Here is a 26260-nt window from a genome sequence, read left to right on the forward strand (position 1 = left end):
CCAGTAGAATCACCCAGTCCCAAATGTCAGCAGTACCACTGTTGAGAAACCGGGATAAGGGCTCTTAAAAATCATCTGGTATAATCTCCTCATTTCACATTTAGACTCAGAACACTTGAATGACTTCTGGAAGGCTAGAAATAAAGTCTAGAATCCAACTTTCTTGATTTAATGCCTGTGATCTTTCGACTCTACCGTTTCTTCTAAATCCCCACATCTTTCTTCTCAACACCTTTCCCAAAGCCTCTGGAAAAGTGTGTCAGAGATTCTTCTCTGTGCAGATCAAGGTCTGGAGTATAGCATATGCATATTTCTCTCTGTGAACGTACTTTGTTGCAAAGTTCAACCTAAAAGCTTATTATAGCAATGGTAAATCAGTAGCTTTGGTTTTATCTTGTTTGAATCTCAGGATGCAATAAAGTCATTTGGTCATTTGGAAAAGGAAAACAGGAATATTGAACGAGAGAGGAACTGTAAAAGTCAAACTATACCAAGAGATAAAAAATAATAGCACGAAGAAGAGAGCCAGAGGAACACAGAAATGAGAGGAAAGCTACCAAAAAATCCTATAAAGCTCTTTTGCCGCTTATAATTTTCATTTAAAAAAATCTCGTAAGTGTACACCTTAAACTTCCACAATGTTATATGGCAGGTATATTTCAATAAAAAAAATCTCTTAAGTAGATAACACAAAATATCTGTTTGAGTTAAAATACGTTCCAATTTTAAAATGATGCCATCAACTAACAGCCCATTGTATTTTCTTTACAGTATTTTACAGTTAGTTCTGAAAGAGTTCATTCATTCATTTCTTTTAGTTGAGTAGACATGAGTCAATTGCTACTACATTCCAGAAGCAACATTGCAGGTGCACAGGCAGCACACAACCCTAACTTCTGAGAATGCACAGGCTTCCAGAAGAGACAGATGTGGGAAAATTACACCCAGTAAAAGATAATATAGGAATTTTCATCATCATCCCCTTTGTGGCCCGAAGCAGATGTTCACAAGACAGAATGTGAGGACTTAAAGAAATCACAGTTTGACTCTTTTATACATGGAATCATGGTAAGGAGCCCAGACTTTTAATCCAGACAGATTTGGGTTTGAATTCCAACCCCTCTTCTTGCACTCCCCCTGACATAGGATGTTCTGACATAGGATTTCCTGCCTCAGGATTTCCTTCCTACCAAGAGCATGACTAGAAAAACTCCTTGCATGGCATATGGATGGATGGCTCTTCTACGGGTCCAACATGCCAGAACTTTTGTTGACCCAAACAGCTGTTTTCATGTATTTTCTAAAATTGCTTTCTGGAAGCGATCTGGCTTGTAGACCTCTTTACCTATATCGCATAAATGCCTCTGCACTTCGTAATAAACCTCTCAGTACATTGGAAGGTTTAATTTCGGTGATAAATGGTGTCCTTTCCATTGTTGATTGAAGTTTAATAACGAATTCTTCTCAGTAATAAATTTCCTCCACCTAAAACAGACTGAATGGATTGGAAATTGCCCACACATTTTTTTCTTGGAAAATCGTATTTGTCTATTTATTGCTCCACCTACTCTAGATTCACATTTGAGAGGTGCTAAATAAGTCACACATTTGAAAATGTCATGCATGTCTAATTTTATGCCTGGCAACATAAACAATATGCCACATTTCAAAAATTTTGCCAAGCCTTATGTTATTGTTACATAGCACACGTAATCCACCATCTCAGCAATCTACCTATAAAATTTCATCTTTAAAAAATGAAAAACCATATGCTTTTCATTTCTGTGGTATGTCGGAAGACTGGATGCAAATAATGGCATTTGATCTCTCATAAATATAATTTTTGCCAGAGGGAAAATTCTGTGCTATATCTTTTCCTCTGCCACGGAATCAACAAAATTATGGGAAATAGAATCGGAATATTACGTGTTTGAAAATTGCAGAAGTGATAGCGTAACTATTACTGAGAGAGCCAAGTTAAAGGACTTACTTTAAATCAAGGTTATTATCAAAAACACTTGAACATTTACACAGGTAAACTTATTTTGGAGAATCATATCTGACAAGTCCCTAAATGTGAACTGTTGACTTGTCAATGGTATAGCTGCATCAGATAAACTTAACTTCATCTTAATCCTGTCTAGTAGGTAGTATTTGTCTATCTTCCTAGGTACTGCTGGTTTGTCTGTTAACTTCTTAAAGTGACCTTTTCTCATTAAAGTTTAAGACTGCGGGGCGCCTGGGTGGCTCAGTCGGTTAAGCGTCCGACTCTTGTTGATTTCAGCTCAGGCCATGATCTAAGGTCGTGGGATCAAGCGCCAGGTCGGGCTCCACACTCAGCATTGCGTCTGCTTCTCTCTCCCTCCACTCCTCCCGCAGCTCATATAAATAAAATAAAATCTTTAAAAAAAAATTTAAGGTTGTGTTTGAAAGATATCATTCTATTTCTTTCATTTATTCAAGAGCGACTGGAACGCACATCGAGAGTTGCTTCTCTCACTACCCCCACCCCCAACTTGTTCCTCTCCCAAGAAATGGGAGCTCCATCACCCAGGTCCTCAGCCAAATACAAGAGGAATCAACCTTAATTTCTTTCTTTCCTTCTCCCTGAGAATCAGTACACAGCAAGTCCTGTTGTTTCCATCTGCAAATAAATCCCAACCGTTCACTTCTCCCATCTCCACCGCCATCCTTACTCTGGGCCATTATCATGTTTGTCATCAGGCTAACACAATGGCTTCCAGAAGAGTCCTCCTGCTCACACACTTCACCTTGTGCTCTGTCTCCAACCACTCTCCACCAGCAGAGCACCTGCTCTGGTAAATACATGTCCAATCATATCAAAGCTCTGCTTAAAAGTTTCAGCTTGCACGCTTCTTGCTGAACCCAGAGAGACTAGCTTCTTTACGCCCCAGCAGCTCCACCCACCATATCCTCTGCCTGCGAGGCCCTCTCCCCATATTTTCACATGTCTTGGAAGTCTCAAAGTGCTCTGTTCCACTCACTCACTATTATGGTATCTTTTCGCGGCATTGAATAATATTTTATTTTAAAAAGAAATGACTAGATTTTATATTTGAAGAGCAGTTTTAGGTTTATAGAAAAACAGCAAAGAGTACAAAGTTCTCATAGGCCCCTACTCCCCTACTTCCCTAGAAAATTTGCCCCATTAACATTTGGCATTAGTGTGGTTGCATGTGTTACAACTGTTGAGCTAGTATTGATATGTTATAATTAACTGAAGTCCATAGTCTAGATTAGGGCTCACTCTTGGGGTTGCAAATTCTATGGATTTTAAGAAATCCATGATGCCATGTATTCACCACTACAGTGTCATACAGAACAGATCCACTGCCCTGAAACTCTGCTGTGCACCACCTATTCATCTCCTCCCCTGCAACCTCTGGCAACCACTGATCTCTTCATTGTCTCTATGGTTTTGCCTTTTCCAGAAGGTCAAATATTTGGAATCATACATATGTCCACTATTTGATTAAAAAAAATACTAACTGAATTATTGTCTGTGTCTGCCTCCAGAGTATAGGCCCCACAAAATAGGGACCCCATCTGTCTTGTGCTCTCCTTGGCCACAGTACCAACCACAGGTCCACAGTGGATCCTCTGCAGGAATCTGTGGATTGAATGAGTGGATGAATCTACCTGCCAACTCACTAGAGAGCAATCACCTATACTTTTGAAACGTTCCTTTCTCGATTTGTTCCAGTAACTTTGAAGCAGACTTATCTGGGTTTCTGGCTTTTACATTGGTGCTTTGCAGAAATTGGGAAAAGAAGCGTTGTTCTCTGGTCTCGAGTGGTTGAGAGTGTGGCCAGGACAGCTCCTTTGCCCCAGGCGACCAGTATGTCCTGTACGGATTTCTCCAGTCATGCTGGACATGCAGGGGCTCCTTGAGTTAGAGAGGCAGATCTTGGATCGTGTGCTACAAGGTAAGAGCAAACTCTGCTCTGCCACTTCCCTCCTTGCCTCTGCTCTGCTCAATCTTATCCCTTTCCTGCCTGAACAATCTCTACTTTGAGCACCTGCTACCCCTTTCTATTTTCCTCTTCCTCACATCTTTTCATCTGTGAAGCAGAAAAACACTCTAATTGTGACTGATGAGAGAGAAAACAGCACTCAAGATTTCCTGTATTAAGGAAAAAAAGAACCACATATTTTAAAGTGCAATTAACTATAACAAAAAACCCACACCTTCTAAAATACTAAAAAATGTCCCACGGTCTCTACCACAGTTTCCCTAAAATCTCCAACTTTGTCTCCTTAAATTTTTTCCCCCAATCTCCACCATTTAATACACAAAAACTGATTTTCTTATTCAATTCTTAAATTCTTCTTTTGTTTATTGTGTCACAATTTTTAGAAATCTTCTACAAATCTTCTCATAGGAGACAGATGCCTCTGAATTCATGATGATGGAAGCTTGAGGACGTTCTTACTACTTCCTACATTTAGACTCGAGGAAATATACCCATCATCACCCTATTCAAGGCCTTAATTGTTTTATATCCTTCAAGTTTACACCTACACAGCCTCTGTCTTTCCCACCTAACCCCTAATCTTTCTAACATAAACCCCTTCCCAGCAGGGGAAGCAAAAATGAACAAAACCCAAAAAGACACTTAGCAACATTGTCGGTTGTGGAAAGAGTAAGTAATATGTCTTTGGGGGGACATTTAAAAGCTAAGAAGGAATATTTTTGAAAATACACACAATTAAAAAGAACACAGCACAAAGGAAAAAAATATTAAAACCCATTTGTAAACTTCAAATATTTTAAATTACATCACAGAATTTTCAAAAGAATAGGAAAATCTTACCACTGTATTTGAAAAGTATCTTTTAACTCATTCAATACCAAATAGCACTGCCTAGTTTAGTGGGTTTATTCTGTGTTCCTTTTTTTTTTTTTAAATTAGAAAAATACTTTTAAAGGCTACACATTTGTAATTTGTAATTTAGGGAGCTATTTGCAGTGTATACTTTTATACTTTTTGTATTCATTCACCTAAAAATTTAGTTGACAGTGAATTATCTGGTCTTTGAGCCTATAATCATCTCCTTTTAATGCCTAGAATTTTGTAGAATGCTATCTAGGTCCTTTAAAAATAAGGAAATCAACCACTACTAAAGACATAGTCTTGCCCCTAAGACATGTTTCTTTTTCAAATTTTTCCTGAGTTCCACAAAAATGATATAAAAGAAAAAATAAAGTAAGCCCAAAGTGTGCCCATAAGACTTTACTGACTTTGAGGGCTCCAGTGACCTGGGTAAATCACCTCCTAAAGCTTCATCCGAGGATGATCAAGTTACTAACAGCCTCATTGCAATTACAGCCTTATTCTGCAGGTCAGAATCCGTAATTCCATAGGTTTTCCTTAGCTATCACTCTGCTGTCAGATAGGAATATTCTGAATCTAACAGGATCGTAGCCTTGCTTCTGTTCCCAGGCTTTTCAGCATTCATTTGAATGGCAGTGTATCCAATATTAAGCAGTGGCTCGATAAGGGATAAAATATAAAGAAGCAAACTTACCATCAAACACGTTACTATAATAACAAAGATGCTGAGAAAAATGACAACAGCATAAAATCCTTCTTTGCTCCAGATTTTGTCCGCTTCATGCTGCCCTTGTAAAACATTTTTCTTTAAAAGCAAAACAGAAAGTCCGACGTTAAATGAGAGTTTGAGGAGAATGGCGTTCTTATCAGAAACTAAACATATTTTTAGCTTTATTCCATTCAGTGTAGTAGAACACACCTACATCCGCCGCAGCCAGAGCTGCTTCTCCAACTGATCTAAGACAAGGACTGCCATCCGTATACATTAAGAGATGATTTTATCTCCTGTCCAGGAGCGAGCATGCCTGACATGACACATTGGGTCCTGGACTTCTTAAACATCCTTCCACCAGTCTCTTTTGGAAATTACCTGGTTCATAAAGTAAAAGAGTTCTGTTCTTTTCTGTGTTGAGGAAATGTTTTCTGAGGCATTCCTTACTCTGTTTTCAGTCCCCTCCCACAACACCAACACCCTGGCTTACGTGCAGCTCTTGACTTTTAAACAAAAGTGAAACAGGTGCAAACAAAATCTCATGATGCCTTTATAAACAGAGCAACAATGTTGGCATCATTTCCTTCTTTTTTTTTTTTCTTTTTCATCAAATCTTTTTTTTTTTCCCTTGAAATGCAGTCCACTTTGTCAAAATCTGATTAAATTTCACCTCAATCATACAAATTGTTAGGATATTATATTTTATTTAAAGCAACAGAGAACATCAAAAGTCCAGAACTGTTTGGTGAAAAAAGGTAAAATAAATAGTTTTATTTATGCTTTTAAAATTTTTTGGCTTACTACTCAGTGGGTGAAAGGGTAGAGAGGAAGCTGAATACAATGTGAATGAATGTCTTCGTTTTATACCTACTAGTATCACATCTTAGAATGCAATTAAATTTTATAATTCAGTGAAATTTATAGATTTATAGTTAAGGAAACTTTCACTTGAAACCAAATGGTCTATGGTTAGGAAAAACATAAATGCTGAATCAAGTCAAATGCTCCTGCACCTCTAAAATTCCATTTTGTTAAAGTATGCTTTTTATTTCCTTTAGTGAGAATACTTGTCTGTCCTTGGATCTTGTCTCCAACAATTAAGAAAGACTTGAGCAACAGGATATTGCATGATGAGAAACCACATGGAGAGAGGTTGTGGAGAATGAGAGGTTATCATGCTCACACCAGTGGCAGATGAGCGCCCAGCTTAATGTGACCACTGGGGTGACTTCAGCCTGTACTACGTGGAAGATCCACCTAGCCGATCCTCGTCAACCCACAGGATCCTGAGAAATCAATAGCTGTCTCAAAAAAAAAAAAAAAAAAAAGCCTTGAACAAAAACCTGTCCTTGTAGGTGTCTGAACTTTGAAATCATTCTTATTTTTTCAAGACTTTTTAAAAAATAAAATACAGTCAATGTTTGTAAATTAGACAAAAAAGAATATTTGCCTTAAAAGAAACTACTTTTATCCTGGAAATCAAGTGAGTGCTGCTGGGGACTTGAACAAAACAGAACAGAAAGGATCTTAGAGTTCAGTTATGATTATAAAAATGACTTGAAGGAGTTGAGTTTCTATTTCCTTTGCTTATAAAACACTGATATGCTCACCATAACATCTTGCCTACTTTCTAAGACACAGATTCATAGATACAATAAATGACTTGTATATCTTTTATTAAGATTTTATTTATTTATTTAAGAGAAAGAGAAAGCGAGAGAGCGAGAGAGAGAGCGAGAGAGAGCGAGCATGATGGGGGTGTTGGGGGGGTGAGAGGGAGAGGGAGAAGCAGGTTCCCTGCTAAGCAGCTCAATCCCAGGACCCTGAGATCATGACCTGAGCTGAAGGCAGACGCTTAATCGACTGAGCCACCCAGGTGCCCTGATTTGTGTATCTTTTAAAAACATGTAAGTGGTAAGTTGAGGGAGAATCTGAAAATACTTGCTCAATGACATGATTAGAAACCAAGTATCTGGGGCGCCTGGGTGGCTCAGATGGTTAAGCTGCTGCCTTCAGCTCAGGTCATGATCTCAGGGTCCTGGGATGAAGCCCTTGTTGGGATCGAGCCCTCGTTGGGCTCCGGGCTCAGTGGGGAGTCTGCTTCTCCCTTTCCCTCTGCCTCTCCCCCTGCTTATACTCTCTCTCTCTCTATCACTCTGTCTCAAATGAAAAGAATCTTAAAAAAAAAAAGAAAGAAGGGCGCCTGGGTGGCTCAGTCGGTTAAGCGACTGCCTTCGGCTCAGGTCATGATCCTGGAGTCCCGGGATCGAGTCCCGCGTCGGGCTCCCTGCTCGGCGGGGAGCCTGCTTCTCCCTCTAACCCTCCCCCCTCTCGTGTACTCTCTCTCTCTCTCATTCTCGCTCTCTCAAATAAATAAATAAATCTTTAAAAAAAAAAAAAAAGAAAGAAATAAAAGAAACTAAGTATCCTGCTGGAAAGGAAGTCTTGGATTCAAGTGGTGATTTGTCTTTTACTCTTTGACCTTAGCCAGATCGTATTTAACACAACGCCTCTATAAACATGGCTGGAAACTAACAGAAAAGAAAACTCTTGTAGAAATCAGGTATAAACACGGAAATGAGTTTTTTACAGGCAACTAAATAACATCTATTGCTTGCCATAAAAGCAAACTAGTTAAGCCTTCAAGTAGGCAGCCTATACTTGTCAAATTTAAGTATGAGGATAGGAGCTTTAGTTCATGTAAAATTTGGATAAAAAGGGGTGGTTAGGTGGGTGGAAAGAGATTTTGTGTTCCTAACCTGATTTGCTTCATTTCTTTTTCTTTTTTCTGCTATGGTTCGACACCTCCTGGAATATCAACATGTTCCTTTCTGCTTAAGACAAATCTGTTTTGTTTTCTCTTTTAACCAAAGCGGTGTTGAGGGAAGAATTAACCTCCTACCCCCACACCCCCACTCCTAGTTAGAAAGGCACATGTTTTGAACTCCTAGAACTTAGTCACTGCACTTTCTTGGTAAATAGATTTCCTTCTGAGTCATGCTATTACTCTGAGCACTACTATATTTGTACAGAGATCTAAAAAATTGATAAGGACAAGGTAATAAATGGAGAAGTTTATACTTAAGATCCCACAAGTCAAAAGAATATAACCCACATGAATCTCCAATCTAACCTTTACATAAGGGGCTGAAGGTTCAATAATTCAGAGGCTCCATGGTCAGGTCAAGCCCAATGCCACTGTATCATCTTTACCTCTTATTCTATAGCTACCTCTCTACATCGCTTTGCCCTTTAACTTTGTTGCAGTAAAAAAAATTGCTGGGTTTTGTTTTAGTCTATTACTTAAAATTTGGGCAGTTTTCTCTATCCATAACACAGCTTCTCTATATCCTATTTAATAATTTGATGCACTATAGTTGTCTTGTTGGTTTAAAAAAAAAAAAAATCTGATCCCAAGTGGTGAGAGACATCCCAAATGCTAGGAGAGATGATACAGAGGCTTTAGGAGCTAAATCTTTTGAGAAGAGATGAGGCACACAGAATAAGAATGAAATGGAAATATTGTAAATTACCTGGTTAACTGATTGAATTAGGCAGATAAATGAGGTGTATCCTGCAATAATGTAATTTTGTTCGATAAATGCCCAACTTCCACTGGATTGTGCACAAAATGAACAATTCATTCTGAATGATCTGACACATGTTAACATTAATTGCATTCCTCCTCTGCATTGTAGGGCCAGGACGGTAATTCTTTAAATCCCTGGCTCATGTTCCAGTTTCAAGGAACGAACACTCACCATACTCATGGGTTACGGTACATGTTTATTTGGTGTGTTTTTTCCTCTTTGGAAATACTCCACGAAAGTTATCATTCAGCACATTGGCCTGTCATTTAAAGAAGGTACTTTCTCCTTTGAAACATAAGATCCATTCAAGAGGGAATAATTGGCAATTAAACAACAATGGCAAATCCTAAAATCATTTTTTTATTATCAGTGCAGAACTTACTGTTTCAATAGATTTTTAACTGATAAATTAATTAAAAATTTTAAATTAATTTATAAAAACACTTAAAAATAGAAGCTAAAATAATGAATTTCACTTTATTTCCTTAAGCTTTAACTTAAGAGGCAACGGGAAGTCTAGTGTCATCTTTACAAGCATCTTATAACAAAATAATTTCAAAGTGCCTATATCGTTCTAGGTCATAAAAATATATAAAAGAAATAATGTCTTTTCTCCCCAAAAAACTTAGTTTCAAAGTGAAAAAAGATGAATAAACAAAAGTAATTCTCTGTTTGGTATTTTTGTTTCCCAAGAGTCATTTCTAATTAAAAAAACAAAACAAGCAAATAAAGAAATGGCAACAACAGAAAACACATCCTTCCCTGAAAGTAACTAATATAAGTTTAGAAATGGATGCTTTGAGACATCATTCACGGTGTTCTATAATCCAGATAAAGGATGAAAAACCAAAATACCAGTATTCTTTTTTTTTTTTCTGTTAATAAACATGTTAGTTACTACAGCACAGCTATAATTTGGGGATAAAAATGTGAAAGAATGGGTTGAGGCATAAGCTGTTATCACACATTAATGACAAAGATGAATAAAGACATGGGGAAACTCACAGAACACCATCACCATCTTAAGCAAATATCAACAAATGCTTTCGCAGTGCCCCTGTGGACTATATGTGGCTGAGGCTCCCCATGACAGTAGACGGTTTTCTCCTGTTTGTGCATTAGAGCTTCAGGTCAGAGGGTAATGCTGGGTCCATTCTAGAAGTGCCTGAACAAAAGCCTCAAACAATCCATCTGTCCTTAATGAAATGCCTCTTATATCCAATTAAAAAACTTCCTAGTCTCCTGTAATGTAATATTTTCTAGATTTCCTAGATTTCTAAATTCCTACATTTTCATAAAATATATCACATTTTGACCATCAAATAAACTTCCATTATTAAGTGCAGTACAGACCTGTGGTCTATTGTGGGTTAATAGTTCTGTGACAAGCTCCTCATCTTCACTGGGCTGAGGTGTGTTGAGTTTTTTTGTTTGGTGAGCTTCTTTGGGTTCACAAATCCAGATGACTCACTAAGCTGCCATATTCCTTTTAAAGCATTCAGAAGAGCATTTAAACTCAGAATAAAGCAACAGGGAGGAATGCTTATAATATTCGCTGAAAGCTTACAGGAAGAAGAATAAATTTACCCAATGGTCTTTTTCAAATGTAAAGAATTGTCCTGAGTAAGATAGTGTGCAAGGCAGCTGGTCGAGGGCCTAGATATGGAAATGGGGTTTGGTTTGATACAAAAGGGAGGCCCTTCAGAGTCCCATGCGGTTAGGGCCGGTGAAGGGTTTGGGTGTTGCAGCTCATATGGACCCTTTTCCCTGGCCTCTCCGAAGCAGGAGGTGGCCTCTTCTTCCTCAAAGAGCCTATGGCTCAGTGTGGTAATGTTACCTATATCTCCTCCTGTATTCTCCTTAGCTGCTTACGTCTTATTTGCCCTACTCGAATACAAACTCACTGAAAGCAAAAATCATATTTTATTTATTTCTTTGTTTGTTTATTCATTTATTTGTCCAACTGTGGATATTACCTAGCACAATGCTTGGCTGTTCGTGTGCCCATTATATTCCAGGTACTGAATGAAGGGACCGAGAGAACAGATCAAACGAAATGGCACATGCTCTCAGGGAACCTACTGTGTGGAATAAGGGATTTTTGCACTAAGCTCAATGAAAACACAGAGCAGGCACGCACATGTGTGAAGGCACAAGAGAGGGCTCTGCTAGATAGTAGACTGACCTTGAAATGTGCAAGTTGTACAGATGGATCAACATATGCACAAGCATGGAGGGAAGAGACAGTATGCGGGCGTCCTCATACCTACTGAGTCTGGAGATGCTGAAGCACAAACCAGGACGATGTTGTTCAACCATTAGAAAGCCCCATGCACAAAGGACCTTATCTCAGATTAAGAAATCCAGACCTGAGACCTGATTCTATAGCATTAGGAAGCCGGAGAAGAATCATGACGTTTGGAGGGCACGACCAGATTTGCTTTTAGAACGAAAGAGAGAAAAATCCCATGTGTGTGTGATGGGGGGTGGGCAGGGCACAGAGAGGACAAGGAGGGGAGCAAAACTTATGCAGCAAGAGCAGCTGGAGGTGGTTGTTACAGGCATGGTTTGATGATGAAATAAATACGTTTTCATTCTGCCAATAAAAAAACTGTCCTGCATTCAAATTGTATTTGGTGCCTACTCTAGGTGAGGATTTCCACACATATTTCTAAAATTTAATTCATATTTCAAGTCTATAAAATAAAGACTATACCTTTTTTTTTTTTTTTTTTAACTAGACCCGTTTTGGAAAGGAAGAAACTATGAGGCTCAGAGAGGCCGAGACTATGCAAAGACAGACTTAATCTCACAGAGATTAAATCACCTGCCCAAGGTCACACGCATCTTAAAGTGCCGGCTTTGGGATTCAAATTCAGTCTTGTATCAAAGCTTTTTATACCACACCTGTGATATTTGCTGAAATGAGAGGCATTGTGCTTTCCTGCAAAGGGGAAGAGACTAGGAATCAAGATGTCTAAATGTCAACTGTTGTTTTATACTCCACTTGCTTGTCACTTTGCTGAAGTCACTTCATGTCAAATGGGCCTTACTTTCTGCATCTATAAAATGTTCACATATGTTCCCTTGAAGTCTGATTCTATGATTCTGTGGATTTAATTACATATATTTAGGATGATGATCATTCTAGAGAGTTTGTTACAGTGCGATGAAGCAGAAGAAGTAAAAAAAACCAAACAAACAGGGACTGAATTTATTCAGGAGTGAGGATGGTGGAGACGGTGGGGGCAATTTAAAAAGTGTCAAAACTAGAAAACACTATGAAGACTCTAACCATAGTTGTTAAAATTAGGTTCCTCGGAAAACAAAACAAAGCAAACAAACAAAAATACATTTCCAATTAATTCCAAGGTTGTGGACAAAGGTGAGTATCTGGTGATCATTTCGACAATGAAGGCAGTGAGGAGTATACCTGTTACGGAAGAAAGATACCAGGATGGTTTGTCTTTGACACTTCAGTTTCAAGCAATCAACTGACAAATATATTCAAATGGTTTCTCTTCGACACAGTTTACTGGGTAAGTCAAAATAATTTACAAGGCCAAAAAGATTTAGAGAAGAAAGTGTCTCGGAGTGGAACTTTGATGTGAAGTAAATTTCCTTAAGGAATAAACATATTAAGTATGAAGATCAGAGAATTCTGACCCTTAGGGAGATTTTTATTATCAAATAACACACAATAAACAGCTTTCATTTTAACGCCTCCTGGGATCGAGTTACCATGTCATGTGAACTGTGCACATTTCTAAATGAAATAGTCCATGAACAACATACCTCAGGGGAGACTTCTATAATTCCAAATTGGGATAAACTTTGATGTAAAACATTTATATTAAGTGAACGCAGCACTTCCTCAGACGGCAGAGCATCTGAAGTTCCTGCTTTTCGGTTTATAGGAGACACAAATAGTTCAACACTGTTCTTCTTTCCCTAGTAAAAGCAGATTATTTATGTATGTTAATAGACATTTTAAACAGCTTTGGGAAATACTTTCACCTTTTATCTAGAATCATTAAAGAAAATTAGAACCCTAGAAGATCCAAAGGCTTCTTGGAAATCATATTTGCTAGTTATCTGGCACACTTAATAGTTTCAGCCCGAAGCCTGAAATCTTCCAACGGCTTTCTTTCAAGATTTGTAACTTTATATTTCATTGGATGCTGGTTTAATTGCCACTCCATATTGTAATTTTTGAAATACATCATTCAGACGTTCCTAGACTAATTGTGTTGAAAGAAGCGTTTAAAAATCAAATGAATTAAATAAAACCTGATATAACAGTACAATTATTAGACATCACACCACTCCATATAGTTTTCTTATAACTTGTATCAATGCGAAGGCTGGACTAACTACGGAAGCTGATGCTAGATGAGCTTTGAAGTTGCTTCCCTGATCCTGTCCCTCACCTCAAGTATATTATACTTTTAAAAATCTATCCTTGGGAGGGGGCGCCTGGGTGGCTCAGTCGGTTAAGCATCTGCCTTGGGCTCAGGTCATGATCCCAGGGTCCTGGGATCAAGCCCCGCATCGGGCTCCCTGCTCGGCGGGAAGCCTGCTTCTCCCTCTTACTTTCCCTCTGTTCTCTCCCTCTCTCTCTCTCTCAAATAAATAAAATCTTAAAAAAATTAAAATAAAATCTATCCTTGGTAGAAATGCATATGCTGTGCAGTAAGATCAAGATACTTTCCTCTTAATATTACCTGTTAGTACTATTATGTCATTAGCTGAAATGGAAACAGAGGATTTCTTACCATAAATGGCTGATACGCCACATACACACAAAAAACCAAACACCACACAAAAATGACATTGTCACTGACAGATCCTCCTTTACAACTTACACAGTGCACTTATAGAGGGAATTGTTGTTGGTCTTTTCTTTTTGATACATGGAGTTCTGTCATGCTAGAAAATGTTCTTTCAATGCAATTTATCAGAAGTTCAGCCAGGTATAAAATGCAGTATCGTGCTCAGTTTGGCAGCACATATACTAAAATGCGGTATCAGTGTACTAGCAATCCAGAAAAAACATTTCCGGGGACACCTGGGTGGCTCAGTCATTAGCGTCTGCCTTCGGCTCAGGTCATGATCCCAGGGTCCAGATCGAGCCCCGCATCGGGCTCCTTGTTCAGCGGGGAGCCTGCTTCTCCCTCTGCCTGCCGCTCCCCCTGCTTGTGCTCTCTCTCTCTCTGACAAATAAATAAAAATCTTTAAAAAAAATAAAGTTTAAAAAATCCCATTTGTGTGTTTGCAGGGGACATCAAACAATGACTAAATATAGCATAATGCTGATGTAAAACGTGTTTATAATAATTTAAATAGTTTCTGACCTAATAACAACAATGGTAGGAACAGATCACTTGTTTTGTGCCTGACACACTCCTGAGTACTTAAATCTGTTATCTCATTTAATGCTCAAAACACCTCCAGGACATAGGTATGATGGTTATCTCTATTTTGCAAATGAAGACACATAAGTGGCTTGCCTAAGGTCACACAGCTGGGATATGGCCAAGCTGGTTCTGTCTGTCCGTCTCCGAAGCATGCGCTCTTAATCACCGTGCTCGGCTGCCCTTGGTATCATCACAGCTCCCCCTGTTAGAATAACTGCTCTTAGAAACAGACATATATAAATGCCACTAACATTCTCTGAGGATGAGCATATACCTCCCTGGGTGTGGCAAATCTCTTATCCCTACAAAGAGGCATTATGCTCATTAAATCTATGCACCTAAATGTATATCTAAGGTATCTAAGTACACATACACAAGTTAGGTCTAGATCTAAGACACTGATAATTCCTGTGTCTTCTCACTTGAGCCAGCTATGCCCTGGATAGAAATAACCAAATTAACTCTTTCGGGATTTTGGGGAATGTTGTATTTACTCTTCAACGGTCCTGTGTTAAAAACTTTCGCGGTTTATTTATTAATTTTTTAAGCTAATTTAGTCCCAAGAAGTAGTTGACTCACAGAATAAAAGTTATTATGGGGCCTGAAACAACTCACTCTCCACACACAGGCAAAATGAAGAGAAACAAAAGCTCTAAACCAAAATAAAAAGCAAATTCTTCTCCATAGCTGAACGTGCGGATACTGATGAAAGAGAAAGATGAGCTCAAGCAGGAGCATCAGAATTTACAGCAAGGAGAAGATACAGTAAGATGTGAGATGATCCCAGAGTCCCTTCTCAGAGGAACCTTAGGTGATCAGCTGTTTACAAAGAAAATCCTATGATTTGAATTTGCCTTTCATTGACCTTTGCTCACATCCACCTTCACGTGCAGATGGGAGCATGCAGTTGGATGACATCAAGTTCCCAAACACTGAGGGAAGGGGAAAGAAATAATGTGGGGGATTGACAGGTAGGTCTAAACTGGGCCTCTGCAAAAGATCCTTCAGTTTTACCTCGTCCCCACCCGAGCTACCCAATCTAAGTGTTCTTGTGACTTTTCAGCATTATCTATTCTTTTTTTTCTTTTAATTTTATTCATGATAAACAGAGAGGCAGAGGCAGAGGGAGAAGCAGGCTCCCCGCTGAGCAGGGACAGGGACACTCCCCCCCATGTGGGACTCCATCCCAGGACCCTGGAATCACGACCTGAGCTGAAGGCAGACGCTTAACCGACTGAGCCACACCCAGGCACCCCAGCCTTATCTATTCTTGCATTCCATTTGGGCTGCTATCCTTAAGGGTTGGTTCTTCTTTACTCTTTATTTGAAATCCTCTGCCTTGTGCATTCACTATCCTTCATCCTGATACACTTGAAGGGTTTTAATAGTTACTGTCTGGAGACAGAGTCTTCACTGATACAGAAGCTTTCACTCTTAGGGAGAATATTTTGGGAGTACTGTGAGATAAGTATTTTCGGCCCCTCTAGTCACACCTATCAAGGTAGTAGCTAGCCTTGAACTATGAGAGGGTCGACAAACTTTTTCTGGAAAGGGCAAGCCAGCAAATATCGTAGCTTTCAATTTAGCCAAAAATCTGTCGCAACTACTCAACTCTGCCACTGTAGCAGGAAAGTCGCCATGGACAATCTGGAAACAAATGGGTGTGGTTTGTTCCAATAGAACTTTCCTTGCACAAACAGGTGGCTTGCCAGATTTGGCTCATGGGCCATAGAACTATAGCATGGGTATTCTTTATTATCGAAGCCTTCAATAAAAATCAAAGTTTGTACTCTGGGAATGCAAAATGTAGGCATCTTACAATGAGGCGGTTGATGTGCACTTGCTGGGGTAAGATCCCTAAAGCTGCGGCCACTCCCTGGCGGAATATCCGAAGCAAGGTTATGTTCAGTCTGCTTACATCCATTTGCAGTGTCTGAAAAATAAAGGAAAAAAAAAAAGAAATCAAAATTACGATAAATCTGTCGTTCAAGACATTCAGTTCCTGACTGATGACCGACCACAACAATTTCTGTGACTGATAAATTCATACTCATGGTGCTTTATGGCATTTTTAGTGGAGATAAAATTATAGGGACATTTTATGTGAAATTTTAAATGATGTTAGTCAAAAAGATGGTGCGATTTATCTAGTCATAATAAATAATGCAAGTGACTAATCAGTTCCTGAGGAACATCATTGAAATGTGTGTTGGTCTTTAGTTTCAGTCCAGAGGACAGAATGGGATATACGGCCAACTACACTTCAGTAATCCAAACCTTAGGACATCTTTAATTTGTGTTAACACACAGTCACACGCTGTGTAAGTTCCATAATGCCAGACTTTCCGTTCCTCTATATGGTGATGTGCTGCCAGTCCAAGCCAAAAGAACTAGGTGTGAAAATGCATTTTCAAACTCTGCTAAAGAAGCCCATGGTACTGATAATTTGGTCTAAGGTAAACAGTTGTTATTCACAAGAGTGTGTGTGGGCACACACTCTTAATTTTCAGGTTATTTTGGAAAAAAGACAACTAAATACTTAAAAATTCCTAAAACACAAATCGAGTTATAAAAGTTACAAAATTAATAATATAGCCTTTATTGAAGCCATGGGTGCTGTTACGACATTTAAAGCATGAACTAGTTAAGGTATTTTCAAAAATGCCTCAGAATCATTTGAGCTAGATACTTTGAGAGATGGGGAAACCAAATCTTTATGCATTCCTTGTATTTGATAATGCTTACTTCAACTAACTTGACCATAGTTGGTAATCAATGACTGCTGGATGGTTGCAATAGCATCTATTCTATGAAGTAAAGCACACTTCTATGTGCATACTTCTCTGATAAAGAGATTGCTTTTAAGCATAATCTACTGTGGTATAAAAACTCTCAGAGGACCTTTTCACAGTTTGTTGTAAAAGGAGAATGGAACTGCTTTTGAGAATATATTGTTTTTTAAGGAAACATTACAGCTTCTATACATAAAGTTAGTACAAAATAAGTGATTGGAAACTGGACCAAATGCTCAATGCTACAGGAATCAGAAAGAGTTGAGGTCAAAGGAGGTAAATGGTTCCCAGTCAAAATGGCAGACCCAGCTGAAGCTCCAGACTGCTTTTATACCTTAGGATCTTTTAATGCTTGCATTGGGTCAGGGGTCATAGAGGTTGATCATGTTAGGAAGCTGGAATTGGACTCCTTGCAAACAACTGAGATCCAGAAAAGGGCACAGCCATTTAAAAACTCTAGCTAACGGCCCAATGATAAGGTATAACTTGCTTCTGGAGAGGGGGAAAAGAGAATCATGTTGGGGGTAGATAGAAAAGCTACATCAACGCCATCAGTGATACTTTTTTTTATTAAATAAAACCCATCAACTAGTACATAATTGTCTGTTATATTATTCTCTGTACTACTCTATAGACTAAAATTCTTTCCAGTATAAAACAACATAACTTAATACCTAAAGTAAGACTTGAGCTCAACCCTGAGGGATGAGTTGGATTTGGAAATGCAGTAATGAGGAAAACATTATACTTTCAAGCATGCTTTATGTTCTATGGAAAGATGCTTTATGGAAAAATCCAAGAGCTAAGAAAAACTCAGTCCACCTGGCGGTTCTGAGAAACAGAGGCTTCCTTTTGTCCAACAGTTTCCTTTTGGCTCTGCAAGGCTGTGGAAGCTGTCAACAGATGTGGGATATTGCACTGGAGACTTTACTCCTCTCCTTTTGTATGACCAAAGATGGGTTCCTCTGTTACCACAAATGCTGATTAGGAACCACTGACTCCTGGCTCACCCTCAGTGTTTGTCAGGCAGGGCAAAGAGGCAGGCACTGCTCCTGATCCCCACGGGCAGGATTTGGAGCCAACAGTCGATGCTGGGAACTGAGAGTCAAGGGGGTTGTATACACACTTGAGAACTCAATTCCCAGGGCCATGATTAGCTCGAAGCTTGTAACTGTGGAAACAGTATTAAAGTCTAAGTTCCTCAGATTAAAATGGCAAATGGAAGTGAAATGGGAAGTCAAGATTAAAAATCATTCAAAATGGCAACTTTCCAAGAAGGCCAAAGCTGTGCACTTGAAACAGAAATTTAGACTACCTAACTAAAGTGAAGAAGTGAGCTGAAATAATTAGTTTAAAAATTGCAGTCATCTGGCTCATTGCATCAAAACATTTGAATAATTTGCCTCAGTTCTCTGCTTGCCTGAGAAAAGTTGGCATGTATTTCTGACTATTCCCCATAAAATGGTGATGCTAAAATGAAGTACAAAAAAGTAAATATATATTTGAGGGTCTAACATGGGCCAGACATTCTATATGAGTACAACTGAAGAAAAACAAAGGATCCTAGACAAAATGAGAATTTTATTTCGGAGAAAATCAAAGTATATGAATTCCTGTAGCTAGAGGACATATGTTTCTCCTTCCTTCTGGATAGATGCTAGGGACGCACAGCTTCTTTTCATCCTATTATGTGAAATCATAACAACTATAATAGAATATAAATTTCCATGGCAATAACAGCAGTGTCATAACTTCAAAGTTACCATATAACAACACAAGACAAATCTTAGTCAGAATTCTAAACCCATTTAGTCATTTGTATTATTTAACACACAAATGATTTAAGCTTTTAATTTCAAGAGATTCAAATGCTCTTTCCAAATGCAAATCCTAAGCCATTTCACAGTAGTAAATAATGCAAATATATTATTATCCAAAAACAACTGAGTATTTTATTGATCATTACAAATACATATACAGACAAAAAATGAAACCTATTAAAAAATTCAAAGATTTCAATCTCCATCTGTATTTAAATTTATCGGGCCTCTGCCTTGTTAAGAGATTCCTGAGTCAATTCTCTTTACCTGGGACCTAGTTTCTGCCCCCCACTCCCCACCTCCTCCACCCCCAGCAACCACACAATCCTGCAAGAAGAAATACTGCTTTGTAATAAGACTTTTTTTCTTTGGTCACCAGATTGTCCACTAAAGTAATTGATGCCTATGAACCTTAGATATAAATCAGTCCAGTAGAATTGATTAAATCTAGGCACCATTATTATGTTTAAATTATACCTATGTGATTGGCTTTAACAATTTATTTTTAAAGAACAGTTGGATTATTTTTGCCTGGGAGGGTGGCAGGTTTCCAAATGTTAGACCTGTCTTGATATAATGCAGGTTGGTCTGCCATCTGATCAACCCCAGTAAGAGTCAGGACCACACCCAGTAGCCCCATTAGAATGGGGAAGGCCAAATGTCCATCTCTCTTACTGATGAGATGTCCTCAAAGGCCCTCAAAGATGTCCATCTCAGTTCCCAACAGCCACAAAGGAACCCAGCTTCCTCAGGACCAAGCCTCAGGAGGAATCCGCCCTATCTCTAGTGTGTCTCATTGCTACCCGGGCTCTCTAACTCCACATTATTGGCAAGGAGCCTCCCCATTTTGGCTGGAGGTTAGATTGTCAAGTGAATTCCAGGAATAAAAGTGAAAGTTTCTCTGTTTACGTCATTGAACCAAGTGGAAAACCCTGACCTATCAGAGGCATTTTATGCAATTACCCAGTCCCTTATTACAATTCTGTGTTGTCCTTTGCTATTACTTAGGTAGTATTTTATTTTTATTTCCATATTTCTCATTCCCACCTTTCTCAGAATTTTACACCTGCTTCCTTCTACGCGAATGTTCCACCGACACTTCAAACTCAATATCACCCAAACTGAACTTACCTTTTCCCCTCTCCCCATCCATGACCACATTTACTTCTATTTCTATATTCCATATAATGGGATGACGTCTCATGCTTTTGAGTCATATTGACTTGATTCTTTTTCCTCCTCCTTCATCCCACCATCATGACATCCAATTAATTATCAAGTTCTGTTTATTCTACTTCTAAATATCTCTTGAATGTTGAATCCATCTTCATCTATATTTCTACCATCTTGGTTCAGACACCATCATGGCCATCTAGACCGTTTGAATAGGATCTTCATGGGTTGCCAATCATCTATGGTTTCTAATTCATTCCCTATATGGACATCATAGTGATCTGTGCAAAATGCTAGCTCAATCTAGTCACTATTTACCTTAAATATTTTGAGAAAATCTCATTGTCTAATGAGAGCTTCTCCTCATTGGTTCACTGCAATTTCCCTGTCCTTCTGGTCTTACCTCCCAGTCCTTTCCATCATGCTCATTATACTTCAGCTGTACAGAAGGTGTAATAAACATGCCATATACCATTTTTGCATTGTGTCAGTGCATATCTGCACCACTGGTTAGGCTTTCTTCCTTCTCCTTGGAGCCTCAGCTCAAAGCCCATTCTGTCAGGCTTCTGTAACCTCTCCTTCCCCCTTCCTTTGCTTGCATCTTTCAGTTCTCCAATAGTATTCTATGTTGGACTTTAGTTACATTTTGTTTAAATTTTTATAATAAAAACTTCCTACTTATTACAAAAAAATCAAGATACAGAAAGATATATAGCAGAAAGTAAAAATATGCTTGTTCTTTCATTTCAGTCTCCAGAAATAACACTATTTCTTGTGTATCCTTCAAGTATTTTCTCTACATATATGATACATGTATATATTATATAACACGTGTATTACTATTAAGTACAAATAGGTTTAAGCAACACATAGCATTCCACAACTTGCTCTTTTTCACTTATTAATATATCAGGGATATATTTCTTATTTATAATATATATTGTCATCAAATACCATGTTTAGATTCTTATCTAATAATTTCTCACTTTTTAAAAAAAACTTTTAAAAAATTTTTACGTATTTATTTTTGAGGAGAGAGAGAGAGAGAGTATAAGCCGAGGGAGGGGCAGAGGGAGAAGCAGACTCCCCGCTGAGCAGGGAGCCCAATGCATGGGGCCTGAACTTAAGACCTGGAGATCGAGGCCCAAGCCAAGATCAAGAGTCGAACACTTAACTGATGAAGCCACCCAGGCACCCCGATAATTATATTATTATTTTTATATTGTCATGTTTCATATATTTACATTATATTCTGTGTAATAGAGATGATTCATCCAGCCTATTGTCTCCACTTGGAAACTTAGCCCATTTACATCTAGGCGAAGCCATGTGATAGTTCTTACCAATTAATATAAATGAAAGTAAAGTGACATTTTCAGTCTGAGGCAGTTAAGAATGAGGGTGCCTTCTCTATCTTTCTCTCTTTTCTCTTGTCTATAAGCTGGGTGGTTCCAGGGTGACCCTACGACTCTGAAAACAGTGGAGCCACACAAAGGGAGATACCTGGGACCCCAAGGGCAGAGGCCCTGTCCAAACCCTGTTATTAAACAGTGACATGAGTTAAACATAACCTTTTATTGTATTAAGTCCCTCAGATATTGGGTTGTGTTAGTGTTATTTGCACTGATGAATACACTCTGTAATTATAATTTTTAAAGTTCTCTAGTGTTAGTTAAATATTCAAATGGATTCAGTGCTCATGATCAGCTTCTTCCTAAGTTCTTTAGTTTGATGGATCTCTTATTTAGCTGGAATTCATCATCAGATGGCTTCTTTCAAGCAGGGTTCATGAGTGCTATATTTCCTGAGGCCTTATATGTTTGAGAATGTGTATGGTGCTTATAATGATAAATGACAACTTGGCTGGATGTTACCTTCTTGATTCAGTCTTTATTTTTACTTTTTGCCTTTGGACTCTGCTGCTATTATTCCAATGCCTTCTGGCACTGAAGGTTGCTATGAAAAATACCCTGGCTTGAGGCTAGCCTCTCTTGTAGATAACCTGCTGTTTCTGCCTGAAATCTCACAGGAGTCTCTATCTTTAGAGTTAAAAAACTTCATCAGGATATTTCCCTGGGTTGATAGTTCCTGCAGCAAGCTATGCCCTTGAAGTCTACAGATTCCAAATTCTCTGTTTTAGAAATACTTTTTCCTTTTATACATTTGAATGATTTCTACATATTTTTGGGTGCATCTTCAAGGACAACAATTGTGCAATTACATATTCTTTGTCTTTCTAACCACTTTATTTTGAGTACTTATTGTCTCTGACCACTTATATATCTTTATTCAGTTGAAACTTTCTTGGGCCTATGTCTTCAGCAGAATCTGTTCTACTTCTTTTGTTTCTAATGTGGTTTTGATACCTGTAATGTGTGTTTTATTATTGTCTTCTTGCATCTTCTGAGTTCTGCCAGCTCACTCTTTGTGATGCCTTAGACAAGATACATTCTCTCTTCACTGTTTCAGACAAGAAGTGACACAAAACTTTTCTGTGTTTTGTATCCCATTTTTAAATCTATTTTTCCCAAAGAGTTCAGTTTCTCTTTCTCTCTTAAAATACTCCCAACTTTCTATTACATTAGAGTTAAATTCAATTAGGGCCTCCAAGGCCCTACTTTATCTGGCTCCTGTTCCTTCTGAGCCTCATCTCATATCCCTCCCTCAAGCCACTCCATCCATTCGCCAGTTCCTCAAACAAGCTACTCCCTCATGGTATTGGCATCTGCCTGCCCCCTGGAGAGTTGTTCGACATCACTGTATGCTGGCTTCTTCTGGTCTTGCAGCTTTCAGTTTAAATGGAATGTTTTGAGACATCTGAAAATAACTGCAACAACAGCTTCGTGAGTTTCTCGCATCCTTGCTCTGCTATGGGCAGCTACAGCAACTGATGAGCCAATCAATGGAAAGATTCATGAAGGAGCTAAATAAGTATTGGTAGTGAGTGAGAAAAAGTATCTAAATTGCTTGTTTAAAAGTGTAAGACCTTGCAGAAAAGGGAAATACTTAGGAGCTTCTTGAATTATGAGCTCACGCCTTTAAAAGTTTTGGCCTACTCTGTTTGCTAATTACTAGGAAGACTGAACACGACTTCGAATAATTGTGTTTGTGTGTCTGGAAGTTGCAGGTAGGTGAGTAAATACCAAATAAGAAAACTCTGCTACACTAAAATATAATAGTTAAGAGTATGGGTTAGGGAGTAAAACAGACTTGGATTTAATCCTGGGCCTTGGTCAAATGATTACTTCTCTCTGAGCCTCAGTTTCTTCATCTGCCAAATGGGGGTGATAACTGCATCCCTTCATGGGGCTTCTGAGGATCACATTAGTTATTAGACAAAAAAACAGCTAACACTGACAGATAAAAGTACTCCATAAATTTGGCTTAAAGTTATGGACTTACTATATTATCAGTGGGAAGCACCATTAATTAAATGAACTCTTTCTCTGGATATTCAGGACAAGGAGAAATTGAGTGGCAACCTTGTTGATTAAATGAAGGTTCTTTATTTATTTCCTGAAACAGTGGTACTATCAACACACTAAGAAGTGGCCCGATTGGATTTCCAGTGTTTACATTTACTGATTGTTTCAGCTATCATGGAGCTTTAGCCAAAATCTATCAGGAAATCTGGTCAGAGGAAAAAGCAATGGTCAAAATAATTTGGTTTTTCCAAAGTGATATAGTTTTTGGAGAGAATATATATTCAAGGTTTAATGTTAAAATGGCACATTTTAGGACAGATTCTTCGATTTTAGAATGTCTGCTTCCATCTTCTGCCTACCTCACCCTTGCAAGCCATGGCTATGTGAGCAGTCAACCCAAATCCTAAATCATACAGAAGGCTCTTTATAGATATTGAATTAAATTAAATTATATCTTTATAGATATAGAATTTATATTCATCATCCTTTTCTTTTTTCTCTGTACTACAAATTAAATATTAATATTGAAACAGTCAAATTAAGTGATTTAGATTAGAAGCCTTTACCCTACTAATTTAAAAAGCTTTTTATAACCTAGTTTTTTCTTCATTTCATTAATCTCTCTCCTCTATTTTAATATTACCTCTTAATTAGTGTTCCCTTTCACATTACCTAATAACATTCTTGCAAAAAAAAAAAAAAAAAAGTAACTCTCTTTTGCCTTGGAAGACTCCTAAAATTTAGCAGTTAAGTAGAGAACTTTTATACACTGAAAAGTTAAAGTTCTGAAAACTTTAAATTCTATATAATTTGGAGTAAACCCCCAACCTTATAATAAGCTATTTTTTTAAATCACGAGCTGGTAAAAGTCTTGACTTTTCCACGTACAAATTCACTGGAGGAGATAAGGCTTCCATATATTATACATGAACACTATACTTTTATGATATTATCATTCCTATACCTTGTGAAATTGTGTCTCTTTATACTTATAAAAATATTTTTATAGGGACACCTGGGTGGCTCAGTCGTTAAGCGTCTGCCTTCGGCTCAGGTCATGATCCCAGGGTCCTGGGATCGAGTTCCACATCGGGCTCCCTCCTCGGGGGGAAGCCTGCTTCTCCCTCTCCCACTCCTGCTGCTTGTGTTCCCGCTCTCGCTATCTCTGTCTCTGTCAAATAAATAAATAAAATCTTTAAAAAATATATATATTTTTATAAAAGCCACAAACATCTAGGATGAAATAGAAGAAAACAGAGGTTTAATACAAAGTTCTTTAGAGACAGGAGAAAAATCACGACTTAACCACAGATATTATCCTGGGTATGGTAAACAAACATAATAGCAAGTTACTTGCTTTCAACAGAATTTTCAAGTCTCATTATTACATGTCCAAGTCAACAGAAATTTCCACATTCATCTCCCCTGATTGTTTTCTATCTTGCATTGATATTACTTCTCCATTATTCTTAGTCCTGTGTTCTCGGTCAGTCCCCCCACATAATGTCACTCCCCCACACCCTTCCTTTCCCATTTCTCAGGCTGGAGGCAGAACACAGCAGCCAAAAGCTTGAGCCGAAAATGGCTGGAATCGGGGCCAGGCAGAAACGCTGTATGGACAAAAAAGCCCAACGCTCAGGCGAATGTTGCCTGGAAAACGAGGTCAGACAAATTCAGATTTCTACATCTGGCCCTGTCATGATGACAAAACTAGAATCGTCACAGCCATGACAGCAGCACTCATGCAGCTTTTCCGAAAGGACAGAGGAGACATCTGGCCACTTCCTCCAGTATGAACCGAGACCAAACTCACCTCTAAGTGGCAGTTAGGGATGCTTGGAAATAGATGTCCGAGGGCGAAATAATAATCCTTCAACTCCCCCAAGCTGTTTGTTTGCCAGTCAGCAACTGATAATGTCCCAAGCCATCCAATATATAAATGGTACTTAAAAAAAGGAAGACATTAGCAATCCTCACAGGCCACTGGGTGCTTTATTCCTAACGTGGGTAAAATAGGGAGAGGGCTCCCTCTGATTTTTATATGCTTATATTCAATCAACAGGAATATATTTTTTCAGGACTCTCAAGTTTTCCCACGCAGACGCTTGAGCAGGGAGACCACATGGGCTCTGATCACAAGGGTGGTTTGGAGGCTAATGACCATGGAAGGGTGCTATAAATTGTCTTTTATTTCCATCCCCTCCACGAAGTAGTTTATGTTTTACTTCAATGACTCTAATAGGATTGTTTTTTGCTCTTCTGGTGAACTACATAATTCTCCAAGAAACATGGTAAAATGAAATGAGGCTTACTGGCATGTGTTTTTGAGATGCAAATAAGAACTCTATGATTTAGTGTCCTTTCAACTTTTATTCTCAGTAATCTTGATGTTTCTGTCACAGTGGGAATTAACAATTTTCTGCATAACTAAAAATGAATAAAGACAGAATATGGGATACATTTTAGTCAATGTTC

At 38.4% G+C, this 26260-nt stretch overlaps 1 protein-coding gene across 3 annotated transcripts in view; it reads right to left on the bottom strand.

The window, feature by feature from the left end:
* PTPRR (protein tyrosine phosphatase receptor type R) overlaps window positions 1-26260 on the bottom strand; it is a 232924-nt gene that overhangs the window by 92421 nt on the left and 114243 nt on the right. The window contains exons 3-5 of one of the 3 annotated variants that reach the window (XM_006732343.2): window positions 16395-16508; window positions 12954-13109; window positions 5551-5661 (exon numbers count right to left, since the gene is read on the bottom strand). In XM_006732343.2, coding sequence (XP_006732406.1) covers window positions 5551-5661; window positions 12954-13109; window positions 16395-16508 — 381 coding nt within the window. The other 2 variants (XM_081822060.1, XM_031027042.2) reach the window with 2 other exon arrangements.

Source organism: Leptonychotes weddellii, chromosome 5 (assembly GCF_054177405.1).
Source record: "Leptonychotes weddellii isolate Sample4059 chromosome 5, ASM5417740v2, whole genome shotgun sequence".
NCBI classification, from domain to species: Eukaryota; Metazoa; Chordata; class Mammalia; order Carnivora; family Phocidae; genus Leptonychotes; species Leptonychotes weddellii.